Source organism: Chiloscyllium plagiosum, chromosome 1 (assembly GCF_004010195.1).
Source record: "Chiloscyllium plagiosum isolate BGI_BamShark_2017 chromosome 1, ASM401019v2, whole genome shotgun sequence".
In the NCBI taxonomy this organism is placed as follows: Eukaryota; Metazoa; Chordata; class Chondrichthyes; order Orectolobiformes; family Hemiscylliidae; genus Chiloscyllium; species Chiloscyllium plagiosum.
This window is the reverse complement of record NC_057710.1, coordinates 116,169,890-116,188,796: the sequence shown is the minus strand read 5'-3', so window position 1 is coordinate 116,188,796 and position 18,907 is coordinate 116,169,890. Positions and strand designations below refer to the sequence as shown.

Sequence of the window (18,907 nt, the reverse complement as noted above, 5' to 3'; positions counted from 1 at the left end):
GGTACTGTAAACAAATTTCTAACAAGTGCAACTGATGATCACAGATTACTTGCACATTGATGGGATGGAAGCCTTTTCTATTCATAAACTCAGTTATGTTATGATATGGTCCTCTCAACATGGCATGTACAAAGTGCATCATATCCTGCACCTGAGGAAAGTCGAAGAGTGTGGTACTGGAAATGCATAGCTGGTCAGGCATCATCACAGCTGCAGGAGAATCGACATTTCAAGCGTAAGTCCAGCACCTGAGGAAAGCCAATACGTTACAGGAACTACTGCTGGGGCTGCAGCGCTGACCTCACCACGTGGAAACAAAATGAACCCCACCAATTCATGGGGGTTCCAACTTGTAATCAACTGAAATGGACAGAATTTAATCAGGAAGACAGTAATAGGGACTTTGAAACAGACAGAGGTGAAGTCAATGCATCATAGAGAACACATAAACTTCCAAACAACTAGTTTATCTGACCACTCAAATACCATCTGCCCCACATCTGGTCGGGGTTGTAGACTGTTCATTGGTTTTGAAATGTCTGCTAAGTTCAATCAAACCTGAATGAATGCAAGTCATCCTCAAACACTCGGGATTGCCCAAGGAGAATAATCCCCTTACAACAGCTGCACTGACAAGCTGGTCTCTTTCAGTCCAAAAGTAAAACATGGCAACTTGGCAAGGCACCAAGGGACATGAACCTTTGCAGGTAGAGAGAAAAACGGAATGGGAAAATTCTAAAACCAAAGCAGTCTCTCAAGTATCCATGCACAACGCAGATAGGGAGCTTTAAAAAGATCAGAATGTACCTTGCTGTCAATATGAAACTACTTCACATTGATAAGAACAGAAATTAAACCAAACGTACAGGCCAAATACAAAGAACAGTAGATTTTATTTTGGATATTAACGTAAATTAATGGATTTACTGCAGACAATAATAAGCATGTATGTAACAAGAAATAATCCTATGTTGCATATTCAGTCACAGGAAAAGGTGTTTAGAGCATCCATTGTGCATATATAAAATTTTCAAGAAGTTACCAAGTAATTATCAGATTTCAGACTTCATCAGATAGGTAAATCCAATTCTGGAACATGCTATCCGTACCACAAATGATGTGCCAGAAAACGTGATAGAAAACTGATCAGGAGAACTTTAATTTTCGAGAATCAAGTTACAATGGTAAGCAACTGAATCATTTGGATTGGAGTCACAAAGACGTACAGCACGGAAACAGACCGTTCAGTCCAACCCATCCATACCAACCATACATCCTAACCTCATTTTGTCCTACTTTAGATTAGATTAGATTAGATTCCCTACAGTGCGGAAACAGGCCCTTCAGCCCAAGCAGTCCACACTGGCCCTCTGAAGAGTAACCCACCTATTTGCCAGCATTTGGCCCGTATTTTGCTAAAACCCTTCCTATTCAAGTACCCATCCAGATGCCTTTTAAATGTCGCAATTGCACCAGCCTCCTCCACTTCTTCTGGCAGCTCATTCCATACTTGCAACAGCATCTGCACGAAAAGGTTGCTTATCAGAGCTCTTTCAAATCTTTCCCCTCTCACCTTAAACTTTCGCCCTCTAGTTTTGGACTCTCCCACCTCAGGGAAAAGACCTGTCTATTTACACTAGCTATGCTCTTCATGATTTAATAAATCTCTATATGGTCACTCCTCAGCCTCTGACACTCCAGGGATTATAGCTCCAGCCTACTCAGCCTCTCACTATTAGTCAAACCCTCCAATCCTGACAACATCCTTGTGAATCTTTTCTGAACCCTTTCAAGTATCACAACATCCTTCCTATCGCAGGGAGACCAGGATTGCATGCAGTATTCTAAAACTGACCTCAGCAATGTCCTCAATAGCTGCAACATGACCTCCCAATTCATATACTCAATGCTCTGACCAATGAAGGCAAGGATACCAAATGCCTTCTTCACTGTCCTATTTATCTGCAACTCTACTTTCAAGGAACCATGTACCTGCACTCCAAGATCTCTTTGCTCAGCAACACTCCCCAGGAGCTTACATTAAGTGTATTAGTGCTGTCCTGGTTTGCTTTTCCAAAATGCACACCTCACATTTATCTAAACTCCATCTGCCATTCATCGCCCTATTGGCCCATCTGATTAAGACCCTGTTGTAATCTGAGGTAACCTTCTTCGCTGTCCACTACACCTCCAATTTTAGTGTCATCTGCAAACTTATTAACTGTACCTCTTATGTTCAGATCCAAATCCTTTATATAAATGACAAAAAGCAAGGGATCAGCAATGATCCTTGTGGCACACTACTGGTCACAAGCCTCCAGTCTGAAAAACAATCCTCCACCACCACCTTCTGTCTTCTATCTTTGAGCCAGAACACATGATTCAAATACTAATTTAGGATACGAAAGCAAACTATTTAACTTGAAAACATAAAGGGTTATAGGTCATAAAAACAAATATTAATCTACGGTAAAATTAAGAAAAGGTTTTTATTTCACCGCTGTACTGTAGATACCAGGTACACAAAAAGGTAATAATTCAGGATCAGTTGGCAGTTAGAAGGGAGATGGAGTGATACTGATCCAGAAAGTTGAGTACACAAAAAAACACTTCTTGAAACATGGAAGAAAGGACTTCTAAGGAATCAGTTAAGTGGGAGGCATTAGTTGATGGTAGACAGGCATACATGAGCCTTTTAAGCCTTTTCCTGACTATCAATTTTATGTATTTAAAGGCAACAAATACTACTCAATACCTAGTGGAATAGTCTTAAAATAACTTTGAATATTATTCACAATATTAAAAAAATGCTTTTCAAGTTAATAAATGACTTACTTTTATTTCCAACTAATGCAACTACAGGCTGTAGTTCAGATTCCTCATTTACTTTCTTCACTACGGCATACCAGTCTTCAAGGTTTTCAAAACTCTGGTAGTTTGTGATGTCATAGACCAATAGGACACCCTGAGGAAGAATGAAAACAATAAAACTACACTTCAAAAGTAATATTAATAATAGCTCTAGTGCAAGAAAACAAATATAATAATTAGACCTATACAAGTTTACTTTAGTGATAAACCATGAGCATTTTATCAATTTCAGCTTTTGGTAATTCTCCTTGAATAATATTACGGTAACAATAATTAACATGGGATCTGTCAAAGACGTTTAAAGAAAGTACTCTTATGGGATTAACCATAGTATTTTAATGGCATTATGATCACAACTGTTAAAACAATGTTCAATATTGTATTGCATAATGCAGACATTGCTGATCAACAGATGAACAAATGAAATAATATGTACATATGACTTTTTCATTATACTGTCTCAATTTTCACCAGTAAACTTGCAGATTCTTTAACGGATCATTAATTAAAAGTAATAATTTCATCCCCTCAAATGTGAAGAGAAAAAAGTAAAAGATATTCACTGCAGAATGGCACATATTTCATATCCACAATGTTAATGTACATTCAAAAATCCTGAATAGTTACTGTAACTTAATTACAATATAAGAATATTATTATACCATTCATAGCATCATGAAAAATTAGATTTTAGCATTAACTTTCCATTTTGGTCAGACTTTACAAATCATTGTGACACATGATACAATGGAGATGATGTTACTTTAAACACGCTTTTTAGCATTCAACATCTTTTGTGTGGTTGATTAGTACTGACCAGAAAGACTCAATCTCACCTCACTTGACCTGAAAAGATCTTATTGAATTAAACAAATGTGTATATTAACATACTCCATACTGAATCCAACAGTGTCTGCTCCCTTTTCCACACTAATATATTATTGTTTAAAATGTAAGAATATTCAAGAGTTGTGATTATATTCCAATGAAATTCACTAAGCTACCGTTCAGTATCAATATTATTAATGATAATTTAGGGAGAAGTTGTTGCCACTTATAAAAGAGAAAAGAACAAGACGGCATATTTAAAATGATGTGCAAAACAAGAAAAAAACTCTTTCATACAGCGAGAGATTAGGGCATGGAATGCACTGCCTGGAAATGTGGTGAATGCAGATTCAATTGAGGCATTCAAGAGGGCATTGGATGATTGCTTCCACAGAAATGCTTTACAAAGATATGAGTAAAGGGCAAGACATTGGCATGCGGTAAACAACCGGTGCAGGCACGACTGGCTGAATGGCCTCTTTCTGCACCTTAGTAATTTGGGCAATACCCTTAGAGAATCACAAAGTGCTTCATTCTCAGTTAACATACATCGAAAAAAAAGATACAGCCTGCTAATTACAATCAAGATATCATAACTTACACAAAATCAGAGATTAAAAACTTAATTTTGTTATTTCCACAAAGAAATATTCTTGTGATTTAAACAAGCAATCAATCTTTGAAGCTTCAGAACAATAACCCAGCTCTAGTTAAAGTATAGCAATCAGGAAAATTCTTCAATATTGAATGTAGTTGCAATTGCAGGTGGAATTATTTGATGCTTCTTTTTAGAATTCTTAAAAGGTAAACTGATGTGCTTTCCACTTATAAAGTAGTTTTATTTTTAAAAGTATTTTGGTTGATTTAAGGTTATATCTTAATGTTAAAATAAGTACAATGGTTTAGAATGTTCACTGGCTTGTGCTGGTTTAAAACAAAATTCACCTGAAATCAGTCAAAGCAATGCAAAGGATTGAAGAATTTTAAGCCCAAGTTACATTGAGCATGACTTATGTTTTACAGTCTGTAATGATGGTATTAAAAATCATTGCTCCTTTCTTAAAATACTTCCTTCCAAACAGCAGTCTAAGTGTACTACACCAGCTGGGACTGCAGCATTTCAAAAAGGCATCTTACCACCATATTTCAAGGGCAGATATGGAGAATAAGTGTTGGCTCTTGTCAATTATTCTCATATCCCATTTTCAAAACTAAATTGTACTGGATAATTGCGCAATAAATTGCATAAAAACTGACATACCTTCACATGAAAATAAACGTGTTGAATTTGCATTATCAGAGTTTGAACCACTTCAAGTTATTCTTTTCTCTACTGAAAGAGGCACCAGGAAGTGTCTTTTTCAAAGGTTATACAGTAAAAAATCTAATTTACTGTACTAAGAAACAGACTGGACACAATCTTTCTAAAAAAAAGCATTTTCAGCAATTGACAATACTTATTAAATCACTATTCTTTTGTAATAAACATACTGTCCACTGTATTAATAAAATTCTTAGATTGTTATCCCTAGATACAGAACTGATTGTGCTTTAATGCAATGAAATGGGAGTTATACTCTCACGCTACTTGAGTGGGCTAGCCCAATGAAGGTGGAGATGAAAAGTATGGGTGCTAATGCATGTTCACATACAACCCTACAAACAGACACAGACAACCACCTAAACTCCAAATCCACCGCCCAAAATCTCTTCTTCACCCACTATTGCCCCATCTCACAAACAAATAACACCACACACCATTTCAGAAATTCCATTTTATGTCATAATTATGAACGAATGTTTAGTCTTCCACTGTATAAAAACTATTACACTCCATCTTTCCAGCTTCCATACAAAGAAAGGTTTTTTTGTGATACTGTTTGTGAATGCAGTTTATAAACATCCAGTTGGTCAAAAACAAGGCAAAAAAAAAACACACTAATACAGTATATTTTTATCCAGTGGACCAGTGAGAGATGCTGGCAGTTAAATATTGTAATTCATAAATGGGCTGCAATGTTTAACTCCCCAAAGGATATACTGTCAATTTATGCTTAATTAGGGATGCACAGTAGTATAGAACACTTCTTTGCACTTTAAAAATGTTATTATTAATTAAATGCCTCTTGGATAGACACTCACAGTACTTAAATTATTCTAAGTTTGTTCTGCTCAGTGAATTCTCTATTTTAATTATTTTAAGAGGGAACTGAACATCTTGATTCATGATGAACCGTTTTGTTTTATTATATCTGTTGATCAAGCTTACATTTTCTCAAACTTTCCCACTAAAATTTGGTGGATTTTTGAGATCGTTTTTTCTCCACATATGGATATAAACATTTTTTTCCTGTACACTACTAAATGTGACCATGAATATGATGGACTATTATGATACAAATTAATGTTTTATGCTCAATCAAAAATTATAATATTAAGGAATCATCTAAATCATGATAGGAGAAAGCAAGAAAAATAACGGCACTCAAAGATTAAATAGAAAGGGTCAAGACACACAAAGTACACAAATAACATACAGCAAGAATTAAGACAGCACAGCAAAAAGTAAATTTGAAAAGTTATAAGCAGGGAAAAGACAGACAAGCAAGAATTAAAAAAGAACAAAGTGGAGAGCGGTTAACTGTGTTCCACAATGGTCTATTTCTGATCATCAAGGACATTAATGATTTTCACACAGGCCTGGAGGGAGTTGTACTAAAATAGGAGGCATAGTAAATCACACTGAAAACCAAAGTAATATTGCAAGAGAATACTGGTAAACCTTTGGCAGAAGGACTTCAACGCATTAAAAGCATTTTTACTCAAAGATGGAAGATATGGAATTGCAGGGGAAATTAGATAGACCAGTTCACAATTTATTAAAAGTAGCTCAACTGGTTACGGCCATAACCAGGATTTATGGCAAAAGCTATAGAATTTTTTTTAAATGGAGATGAAGACATGAATTCAAGCAAAATTTTACTAAAATCACAGGTGAGGCACTACATCTAAGTCTCCACAGTGCAGGAAGAATTCTTAAAACAGTGACAGCAATTCAGATTCACCTAGGATTTCAATAACTATAAAGAAAACAAACACCAAAGAAAGTTGAAACGTTAGTGCACATTTTGCTACTTCGAAGAGATGATAGTGATTCAATCGAGGTATTCAAAGTCAAAAAGCATTGTGCCAGAGATGATAGAAACAAACAGTCTGTTTCCTTGGATTGAACCATCCGGAACAAAGGATTACAGATATCAGATGAGGTTAACAGATTTTGGAGACAAAGCATGATATACATTTATTAAAACAAAAACAGAGAGACTGCAGGCTGTAGAATGGACTGCCAGAAATAGCGATTGAAGCAATAACCAAAATCAACATTCAAGAATGCGTGAGAAATGTGATTAAGTGACATGGAAATAAAAGAGAAATGAGAATGATGCAGCTAAACATGATTAGCATCATTATTTATTAAGGACAAAGATGTGAATTAACTGGGTAAAATAACTGGTCCTCACGTTCCCTGGATGCTGCCTGACCTGCTGTGCTGTTCCAGCAATAAAGTTTCAAAAATAACTGGTTTCCAGACTGTAATTATTATATAATAATCCAGATTCTTCTGATGAACTTTTTTTTTTGTTTCTCCCCCTTATGCCAAAATCGCATATATTTTAGGACCACTCAATGTTCTGTCACTCCTGGTAAGCAGAGGAAACACAAGCCTCAAAACAGGCACACATATTTCAATGTTATGACAGCACACTAACATTTAACGTCCCATTTTCCATCACTGAAATTCATTAATGCTCAACAGCAATCATGCCTCTATAAAACAGACATTTTGCAATATTCAGCATTACATTAAGGGAAGAAGTGATTTCGAAGCTCCAGTATGTACTGCACAAGAAATGTATATTTTTCCCCAGAGGATTTGGGTCTTTTATTTTTACACTGCCAACATGACAAGAAAAAAAAAATCAGGGTTTTCTTGCACCTTCTTATGCTTGATTATTTTGGCTCACATATCTTGGATCACTTTCACAGCTAATTCCACCTCTCCAAACCCTTTAAGACAGTGTCAATACTTGCCACAAGGTCTACACAAGATTTAAGTAACAATCCAGGAGAAATTAGCAGAAAGCCCTGTTTGACAATGTTAAATCGTGGACTATCTTAATCCTCTGTCAGACCTCACTTGACAGTCTTCAAAACCGACACTGTATCACTAAAGGCCTGGTTTATGAGATTAACATTTTAAAGCAAACCTGTCAAGCAAGCAGTTAACCAGTTCACTAATGATATAATTCGTACTAATTTCAATAGGAAGACTTCAACTCAAGTGGATAAAATAAAATAAATTTTGAATAACGCTTAGAAATACCATTCCTGTCTTTTTCTTTGTTCTTTAAGAATATTAATTGATCTGAGATTTTTTTTAAACTGCCTTTGTTGAGCAGGATCATTTTATCCTTGAAAAGAGTACATTCCAGAAGTTGTCATGACTGTGTATTTTTAAAGCTACCCACTTATGTTCAGAAAGGAAATGTCAAACACATGAAAATTCACAAAATTTGTATATTTGAACATCCATATTTAAACCCTTGAAAACCTGTTGCCAAGGAAACTGCAACAATAAACTTATAAACAGTGCTTCAGTATAGGGTTTGACAGAAAACTGCTATACCTTAGGAGCTATAAGACTCACTGTGCACAATGAGTTTTGAAGAGACAGCATCAAATAAATCCTAACTGTGAGCCAAGAATAGTGCTTGAAGAGCCTGTGGTTCACAATAAGAAGCCACTCACATGCTACAGCTCACCTCCAAACAGGAAACAACTATGACGAAGGCAGAGCTGATTAAAATGGCAAAACAAATGTTATGCTAGGCAGAAGTGGGAATGGGACAAATAAAGAAGCAAAACATGGATCACAAAGAAGAGTAAATCGCAACGCAAAATCATTACCAGCATTACCCTACTCCCATTTCCCATTTAATGCTGGTCTGGTTTTGACAAACGATCACTGATACAAATGGTAACTCAGCTTCTCTCTCCACATACATTGCCTGACCTTTGGCTATTTCTAGAATTGTGCTTTTTAGGTCAAGAGTTGAATAGTTGAAAGGATACGTGTTGATATTTCTCCACAAATATCAACTCAACCCATTTAAATAAAGTAGGTGGGTGTGGGTACTGCAGATGCTCGAGATTAGAGTCAAGATTAGAGTGGTGCTGGAAAAGCACAGCAGATCAGGCAGCATCTGAGGAGCAGGAAAATCGACAATTCCTAATGAAGGGCTTTTGCCCGAAACGTCGATTTTCCTGCTCCTTGGATGCTGCCTGATCTGCTGTGCTTTTCCAGCACCTCTCTAATCTTGACTCATTTAAATAAAGACTCATTCTCTGTAAATTTTATGAAGTAAGGGCTAAAAACCCCAAAGAATGTGGAGCAGCATTGTTGTTGACCATTCAAACAATGAACCATAAATAAATAAACCAGCTGCCTGCTTTTTGTATTGGCAAGAAATAAAACATTGAATCAACACTTGTAGGTCACTTTGAAACTGAACAGTCCCAATTATAAAAAAAGATATTTCTTCTAACAAAAGAACTTACATTAATTTAACTATCCAAATGTGAATTTACATGAATTTGGACTATCACTACCAGCTAACTTCAGCAATCAAGAGTCTGTAAGCAGCAATTTGTCAGGCAGGTGTTTGAAGAAGCAAGTGCACATGTTTTAAGACAACCAGCATATCCTCCTCTGTAATGTGGACATTTTTCAAGATGTTGCTACTTATTTCCCCACGTTCTATATCTTGAATATCCTTCTCCACGTAAACACTGATGCAAAATACTTATTTAGTATCTTCTCCACCTCCTGCACTTCCACCCATAGGCAGCTTTGCTGATCTTTAAGAGGCCTTATCCTCTTTCTAGTTACCCTTATGTCCTTAATGTATTTGTAGAATCCCTTTGGATTTGCTTAACCCTATTTGCCAAAGCTGTCTCATGTCCCCTTTTTGCCCTTCTGGTTTCCCTCTTGTATACTCCTACTGCTTTTTTTACAGAATCACTCAATCACTTCTGTCTATACCTGACATATGGTTCCTTCTTTTCCTTAATCAAAACCTCAATTTCCAGCATTCTCTACACCTATCAGCCTTGCCCTTCACCCTCACAGGAATATGCTTTCTCCAGACTCTTGTTATCTCATTTCTGAAGGCTTTCCATTTTCCAGTTAAGCTGCCAGTCCCTGTCCATCCCTGAGCCATGTCTCTGTATTTGCTATGATTTCCCAAACCCACGTTCCCAACTATGCCCTGAGTTCATCTGTCCTTTAATTTATCAGTCCTACCTCGTTCTTTACTTTGCTCTTGCCTGCTCTGTTTAATTTACTCCTTTTCCCAACAGTACCAGTCTCAGACTGATTTCTTTCTTCACTATTTCCCTGAGTCCCATACACCCCTCCTTCCTGGCTTAAATCGTCCTGAGCAGCTACAGCAAATCTCCCTGCCAGTATATTAGTTCCTTTCCAATTCAGGTGCAATCCATTCTTCCTGTACAGGTCTCTTCTACCCCAGAAGAGATTCCAATGATCCTAAAACATGAACCCTTCTCCCATACATCAGCTCCTCAGCTATGCTTATATCTGCTCTATCCTCCTATTCCTACCCTCACTAGCTTCTGGCACTGGGAGTAATCTCATATTACTATCCTTGAGGACCTCCTTTTTTAAATTCCTACCTAATTCCCTGTATTGTCTCCTCAGAATCACATCCTTTTCTCTTCCTATGTCATTAGTTCCAATGTGTACAATGATCTCCAACTGGTCCCTCTCAAAATATTTTTTATCCTGACACCAGGGAGGCAGCACACTGTTCTGATGACTTACTTTCGGTCGCAGAAGCGTCTGTCTGTGCCTCTGACTACAATCTCCTATCACAATCGATTGCTTGGAACCTGACACACCTTACATTCGAGCCAGTCTCCGTACTAGAAACCTGACTGTCGGTGTTACATACTCCTGAGAGTCCATTACCCCCTACATTTTCCAAAATAGCATACTTGCTTGAGATGGGGATAGCCACAGGAGACTCCTGCACAATCTGCCTCCCTCTCCTACTTTTCCTGGAGGTCATCCATCTAACTGACTGTATCTTTGGTTGATCGCCCTCCCTGCAACTACCATCCATCACATCCCCAAGCTCCTGTAAATCCCTCGTTGCCTCTAACTGCCACTGCAAATGATCAATGCGATCCATAGGAAATGCAACCAAACACATTTCCTGCAGACATTAACATCAGTAACATAGAAACTCTCCCTAATCCCCGACATCCAACAGGAAAAGCACATCACTCTACTAAAGGCCATCTTTGCACTTGAACAATCGACAAACCCAGAAAATAGCAGCCTTACTGCTCTAAAAACACTGCTCTAGGCTTGCTTAGTACCTATGCTTTTATATTTTTAAAGTTTAAACAAGAGACAGAAATCAATAAAACATGTAATAAAAAAAAACCCAGTCTCCTCACAACTGTAGATTTACAAAAGATATACAGTAAGGTTACACCTTAAAAAGCCATTTAGCTGCTCCCCTGCTGTGAACTCCCACATGCAGGTTTCTCCAAGGTCAGCTGTACATTTCACTGTTTGCTTATTTTTCTTAGAACAAACTCCAATGTCCAGGGATACTTAAAACCAAACAGCAAAGGCAGCAGTTGTAAAAATTACTGCAGGGTCAAACAGCGGTATAGATTTCTTTCTCCGTTTGAAACACTTCCCATGTGGCCACTACCTTCAAAGTTTGGGAGAAGATTTGTAGCTCGGGTGCTCATTGTTGTTGTGGTTCTGTTCGATGAGCTGGGAATTTGTGTTGCAGACGTTTCGTCCCCTGTCTAGGTGACATCCTCAGTGCTTGGGAGCCTCCTGTGAAGCGCTTTTGTGATGTTTCCTCCGGCATTTATCGTGATTTGTATCTGCCGCTTCCGGTTGTCAGTTCTAGCTGTCCGTTGCAGTGGCCGGTATATTGGGTCCAGGTCGATGTGCTTATTGATTGAATCTGTGGATGAGGTGCAATGCCTCTAGGAATTTCCTGGCTGTTCTCTGTTTGGCCTGTCCTATAATAATAGTGTTGTCCCATTCGAACTCATGTTGCTTGTCATCTGAGTGTGTGGCTACTCAGGATAGCTGATCATGTCATTTCGTGGCTAGTTGGTGTTCATGGATGCAGACCGTTAGCTGTCTTCCTGTTTGTCCTATGTAAAGTTTTGTGCAGTCCTTGCATGGGATTTTGTACACTACATTGGTTTTGCTCATGCTGGGTATCGGGTCCTTCGTCCTGGTGAGTTGTTGTCTGAGACTGGCTGTTGGTTGGTGTGCTGTTATGAGTCCTAGTGGTCGCAGTGGTGTGGCTGTCAGTTCAGGAATGTTTTTGATGTATGGTGGTGTGGCTAGTCCTTTGGGTTGTGGCATGTCCTCATTCCGTTGTCACTACCTTTGTCTGTCTTCCTCCTTTTTAAACTGCCATTGTTTTGATCCATTTTTTCCCCCAAAGTTGCAAAACAATGTAACAGCTCATAAAACAGTAATGACTGCTCCTAGAATTCAAGGAAATCAGCTCCAATGCTGAAAATACCTCAAAAATGGAGCAACTCTTACAACCACAATGTTTTTTCGTCCTTCATCGTGAATTACCCAGAATCCTTTATCCTTCAGCTACAGCTAAAGACTGGAGATAGGCTATCATGGTGCTATTATCTAAGAAAGGTAGGAAGGCAAAGCCAGGGAACAATCGACTGGTGAGCCTAACATTGTTGATGGGCAAGTTGTTGGAGCGCCTCCTAAGAGACAGGATTTATATGTATTAGGAAAGGTAAGGAACTGATTAGGGATAGTCAACACAGCATTGTATGTGGGAAATCGTGTCTCAAAGAGGATTGATGATGGTAGAGCTGTGGATGTGATCTATATGGACTTCAGTAAGACCCTCGAAATGGTTCGTCACAGTAGCAAGGTTACAGTACACTAATAGAGAGAGAATTAACTACTTGGATACAGAACTGGCTCAAAGGTAGAAGACAGAGAGTGGTGATATAGGGTTGTTAAGCCACAAGGATCGATGCTGGTTCCACTGCTTTTCGTCATTTATTTGAATGCTTTGGATGTGAACATAGGAGGTATGGTTAATAAGTTAGCAGATGACATTAAACATGGAGGTGTAGTGGATGGTGAAGGCTACCTCAGAGTACCACAGAATCTTGATCGGATGGGTCAATGGACCGAGGAGTGGCTGATGGAGTTTAATTTGGGTAAATGTGAGGTGTTGCATTTTGGAAAGGCAAATCAGGGCAGGACTCATACACTTCATGGTAAGGTCTTCGTGAGTGTTGCTGAACAAAGAGACCTTGGAGTGCAGGTTCATAGTGGAGTAGCAGGTAGATAGGATAGTGAAGAAAGTGTTTGGTGTGCTTCTCTTTATTGATCAGAGTATTGAGTACAGGAGTTAGGAGGTCATATTGCAGCTGTACGGGACATTGATTAGGCAAATTTTAGAATACTGCATGCAATTCTGATCTCTGTCTGCTACAGGAAGAATGTTGTGAAACTTGAAAGGGTTCAGAAAAGATTTACAAAGATGTTGTCAGAATTTGAGGGTATGAGCTATAGGGAGAGGCTGAATAGGCTTGCGATATTTTCCCTGGAGCATTTCAGATTGAGGGTGACCATATAGAGGTTTATAAAATCATGAGGGGCATAGATAGTCGAAATAGACAAGGTTGATTCCCCGGGGTGGGGGACTCCAGGTTTTAGGTGAGGGGGAAAGAGTTAGAAGGGATCTTAGTGGCAACTTTTTCACGCAGAGGGTAGTGCACATATGGAATGAGTTGCCAGAGGAAGTTGTGGAGGCTGGTACAATTACATTTACATATGAATAGGAAGGGTTCAGAGGGATATGGACCAAATGCTGGCAAATGGGACTAGGTTTATTTAAGATATCTGGTCAGCACAGATAAGTTGAACGAAAGGATATGTTTCTGTGCTGTAAATCTCTATGACTCTCGGACTATGACTATGTTCAAAATCGATTAAACACTGGGGAAAATAAGTAATGGAACCTGTCGTAAATTCACTGTCCGTTGATAAATTTAAATCCAAGACTGAGATCGGAGATGCAATTAAAAAAACAGTAAATGCCTGGGTAAAATTATGTGTACATGTTAGAAAAGCATTGGCTGTGGTCTCACAAGTCTTTTCCCCCTATCCACTCCACCCTACCCCCTGACCTATCACCTTCATCCCCTCCCCCACTCACCTATTGTACTCTATGCTACTTTCTCCCCACCCCCACCCTCCTCTCATTTATCTCTCCACCCTTCAGGCTCTCTGTCTGTATTCCTGATAAAGGGCTTTTGCCCGAAACATTGATTTTACTGCTCCTCAGATGCTGCCTGAACTGCTGTGCTTTTCCAGCACCACTCTAATCTAGATTCTGGAAGAGGTGTTTCAGACAATGGCTTATGTGTGTCTATTATCTTGAAATAAAGCTTTTGTTGTTTGCTTATGCCTGTTGTTGTGAGCCAATTTAAATACTGTAGGAAAGTAATGTTTTCCTTGTTTACTTTAAGTTTACTGGAAATTCAGGTTATTGGTGAGTTCTTGTATTTCTGATGTTCCAAAAGTCCATGCACCCCAAACATCAGTACAAATACTTATTGTCGTTAAATGACTGTATTAGCTGGTGAAATAATTCTGGAGGCTAGTAATCAATCATGAACTCACCGTTTATTTACAAATGAACATTCTTTGACTATAGTACTGCCTCATACAGAGTCAGGCACCAGAATGCCAGTATCCCTGGCACTCAAATTATTTATGTCATCCAGAGTTCCCTGAATGGACCAGATTAACAGCACCAATCGGCGAATTCATATTCTATGATGTCCAGCTGTCTGACCTCATTAAAATCATTACAGTACACTAGTATGTAAGTTAGATAATGAAAATGAGCTCCTACAAATCCAAGATGATTTTCTTTCAATTCATTTACATGATGCGGGCTCCACTCGTCAAGACAGCATTAATTGCCCATCGAAACTGATCACGTGCTGAAGGTGATCCAAAAGTGCAGTTAGGGAAGAAGGAAGTTTCAGGATTTTGACCCAGCAACACTGAAGTAACAACAATATAGTTCCAAGCAAGGATTATATGTGTATTGGAGGAGAACTTACAGATGGGTGTGTTCCTATATGTCTTGTGCCTTATCCTCTTAGGTGGTGGAGGTCATACAGTCATCAATTGAGAAGGTATTGTCTCAGGACTTTTTTTTATTATTGCAGTTAATCTTGTAGATAGTCACACTGAACAATTGTGAACAAAAGTGAATATTGAAGGGAGTAGAAGAGTTGGCAATCATATGAGCTACTTTGCCCTGAATGGTTGAACTTCTTGAGTGTTGTTGGAGTTGCACTCATCCAGGCCAGTCAAGAATATTTCATCACACTCCTGACTCCTGCTTTGTAGATGGCAAACAGACTTAGAGAAACCTAGAGAAACAGATTATTCATTGCATCATTCTCAGCCTCTGAGTCTACTCAAGTCAAGTACTCACAGATATTTTTTATTCAATGTGTTCAGCCATGTTATGTTATGGAGCAAGTGGGACTTGAAGCCATGAGCAACGGTTGGATTTTTTCCTGTAAAAAGTTATTGCCTGGTACTTAAAGTGTGAATATCACTTGTCACTTATCAACCCAAACAGGAATATTGCCCAGGTTTTGTTGCACATGTACCCAGACTGCTTCAGTATCTAAGTCATGACTGGTGCAAAAAAAAAGAGCAATCACCAGCAAATACTCCCATCTCTGATGTTATGATGGAGGATAGGTCATTGGTGAGACCGTTGGACATGGTTGGGCATAGAACAGAGGAACTGCTGCAGTGGTATTCTGTGGCTAAAAGGATTGATTTCCAATAACCACAACTATCTTTTGTACTCAGTATGACTCAAACTTTCCCTCACGATTGAGTTGATGATGATTGAGTACTGACTGATGAGGTAGTAAATTTTCAAATTGACTTTATCCTGCTTTTTGTGGACATGACGAATCTGAACAATTTTCTACATTAGTGGCTAGATGTCAATGTTGGAACTAAACTGGAACAGCTTAAAACAAAGAACAGTTTAGCATGGAAACAGGCCCTTTAGCCCACCAAGACTGCACCAACACATGATGCTTTTCTAAACTAAAACCTTTTGCCTTTATGTAATCAGTATCCCTTTATTCCCTGCCTATTCAAATATGTCACAAGATGCCTCTTAAACAATGCCATTGTATCTGCCAGTACCTTCATCACCACCTCCCCCTCTGGCACCACATTCCAAGCACTTAACCCCGTCTATGTAAAAAAAACTTGCCTCTCACATCTCCTTCAAACTTACCCCCTTTTATCTTAAACCATGTTCCCCTAGTAATTGACATTTCTACTCTGGAAAAAAGACTCTAACTATCCATTCTATCCATGCCTCTCATATTGACTTGTCCCTCATTCTTTGATGTTCAAGTGAAAACAAACAATGTTTGTCCAATCTCACCTCATAGCTAATACCCTCCAAGCAATATTCTGCTGAACTATTTTTGTACCAACTCCAAAATCTCCACATCCTTCTTGTAGTGTGGTGACCAGAACTGTACACAATATTCCAAATGAGGCCTAACTAAAAGGTACATACAGCTGCAACATGGCTTGCCAATTTTTATACTCTCTATCCTGACTGATGACGACAAGCATACTAAAGCCTTCTTGATCACCTTATCCACTTGTGTTACCACTTTGAGGGAACTATGGATCTGTATGCCTAGACCCTTTATACGTTGATACTGTGAAGCATTCTGCCATTTGCTGAACACTTCCCTCCTGCATTAGACCTTCCAAAATACATCACCTCACATTTGTCCACATTCAAGTTATTCTGTCATTTCTCCACCGAGTCTCCAGCCTAAAATTTATTAATGAGGCCACCTACATTCTCCTCCAAATCATTCATATATATTATGAACAACAGGGGTCACAGCACTGATCCCTGTGAAACACCACTGGTCACAGACATCCACCACTACTCTCTGTCTTTTATGACCAAGCCTGTTCTGTATTCATCTTACCAGCTCACCCTGAATTCCATGTGACTTCACCTTTCGTGGAGATGGTGGTGTTGGATTGGGGTGGACAAAGTCAAAGATCACATGGCACTGGGTTATAGTTCAACAGGTTTATTTGAAATCACAAGTTTTTGGATCCCCACTCCTTCCTCAGGCAGCAAGTGAGAGAGAATACATCCGACACAGAATTTAAGTAAAAGATCAAAAGGTCATACGACTTATGCAAATAATCCTTTGATCTTTTATTTACAAATTCTGTGTTCGGTGTATTCTCTCTCACTGGCTGTCTGAGGAAGGAGTGGAGCTCCGAAGATTTGTGGTTTCAAATAAACCCTGTTGAACTATAACCCGGTATCATGTGATTTTTGACTCTGTTCACCTTTTGTAACAGCCTGCCATGAGGGATCTTGCAAAAGGCCTTGCTAAAGTTCAATCATCTTTGTCACTTTGTCAAAAAACTTTATTAAGTTTGTGAGACACAACCTTCCCCACATAAAGCCATGCTGCTTATCACTAATAAGTGCATATCTTTTCAAATGTAGTAAATCCTATCCCTGAAAATCTTTTCCAATAGTTTCCCTACCATTGATATAAGACTCACCAGCCTGTATTTTACTGGATTATCCCTGCTGCACTTAAAACAAAGGAACAGTGTTGGCTAATATCCAGTCCTCTGTGCCCGAAGAAGATACAAAGATTTTGAACAAGGTCCCAGCAATTTCCTCACCTGCCTCCCTCAGCATTCTGAGATTGATCCCATCAGGTCCTTAATGTTTTTTAAAACATCCAGCACCTCCTCTTTTTTATACTTATATGCCCCAGTTTATCAACACACTCCTCCCAAGACTCAACATCCACCATGTCCTCCTCCTTTATGAACACTAATGCAAAGTATTCATTAAGGACCTCACCCATTTCCTCTGGTTTCACACATAAATTTCCTCCTTTGTCCTTGAGTGGTCTTATATTTTTCCTTGCTACCTTCTTGCTCCTTATGTACGCATAAAACAGTTTTGGATTTACCTTAATCCTGTTTACCAAAGATATTTTATGGCCCCTTTATCCCTTCTAATTCCTTCTTTGACTTCTTTCCTAAGATCTTTGTATTCTTTGAGGGCTCCCTATCTGCTTCCTAAACTTAGTATGGATATATCAATAGCATAAGTCTTCAGTACTATTGCTAAAATGTTGTCCAGTCCAATAATTTGCAAAGTCCATGCATTCTGTTGTTTCGTAAGGGAATGGGAAGAAACATGAGGACTTCTTTTGTTTTTAACAATCTACCAAACCATTAGGATCTGGATTGCACTGGGCAAAGATTTGATGAAAACAGATTCAATAGTGCCCTTCTAAGGACAATGGAATACAGACTTGAAAAAGAATGAAGTCACATGATACTAGGTTTTTCTCACAGCAGAGAGCGGCGCGAGCTGGGCGGAAGTGAGGTTGGAGCGCAGAGCTGGTCGGGAAGGTCAGTGATTGATATTTGAGTGGGTGGGTTCTGTGGACATGGGCGAGACTCTTGGATGGTTTGTTGCCTCCGGGTGCCAGGGTCCGAGGCGTCTCGGACCGTGTCTTCAGAATCCTTAAGGGGGAGGGTGTGCAGCCAGAAGTCGTGGTGCACGTTGGCACCAACGACATAGGTAGGAAGAGGGGTGGGGAGGTCATTCAAGAGCTCAGGGAGTTAGGCTGGAAGCTAAAAGTTAGGACAGACAGAGACGTCATCTCTGGGTTGTTGCCGGTGGCACGTGACAGTGAGGCAAGGAATAGGTAGAGAGTGCAATTGAACACGTGGCTGCAAGGATGCTGTAGGAGGGAGGGCTTCAGGTATTTGGACAATTGGACTGCATTCTGGGGAAGGTGGGACCTGTACAAGCAGGACGGGTTGCACCTGAACCAGAAGGGCACCAATATCCTGGGGGGTAAGTTTGCTAGCCCTCTTCGGGGGGGTTTAAACTAATTTGGCAGGGGGATGGGATCCAGACTTGTAGTCCAGCAAGTAGGCTAGCTGTTTGTCAGGATGTCCAAGAATATAGGGAGG

At 39.2% G+C, this 18,907-nt stretch overlaps 1 protein-coding gene across 3 annotated transcripts in view; it reads right to left on the bottom strand.

Moving 5' to 3' along the window:
* Positions 1–18,907, bottom strand: part of rab28 (RAB28, member RAS oncogene family) — a 154,196-nt gene that overhangs the window by 115,558 nt on the left and 19,731 nt on the right. For all 3 annotated transcript variants that reach the window (XM_043694691.1, XM_043694681.1, XM_043694701.1), the window contains exon 4: positions 2,836–2,965. In XM_043694691.1, coding sequence (XP_043550626.1) covers positions 2,836–2,965 — 130 coding nt within the window. The remainder of the gene's footprint in view (positions 1–2,835; positions 2,966–18,907) is intronic.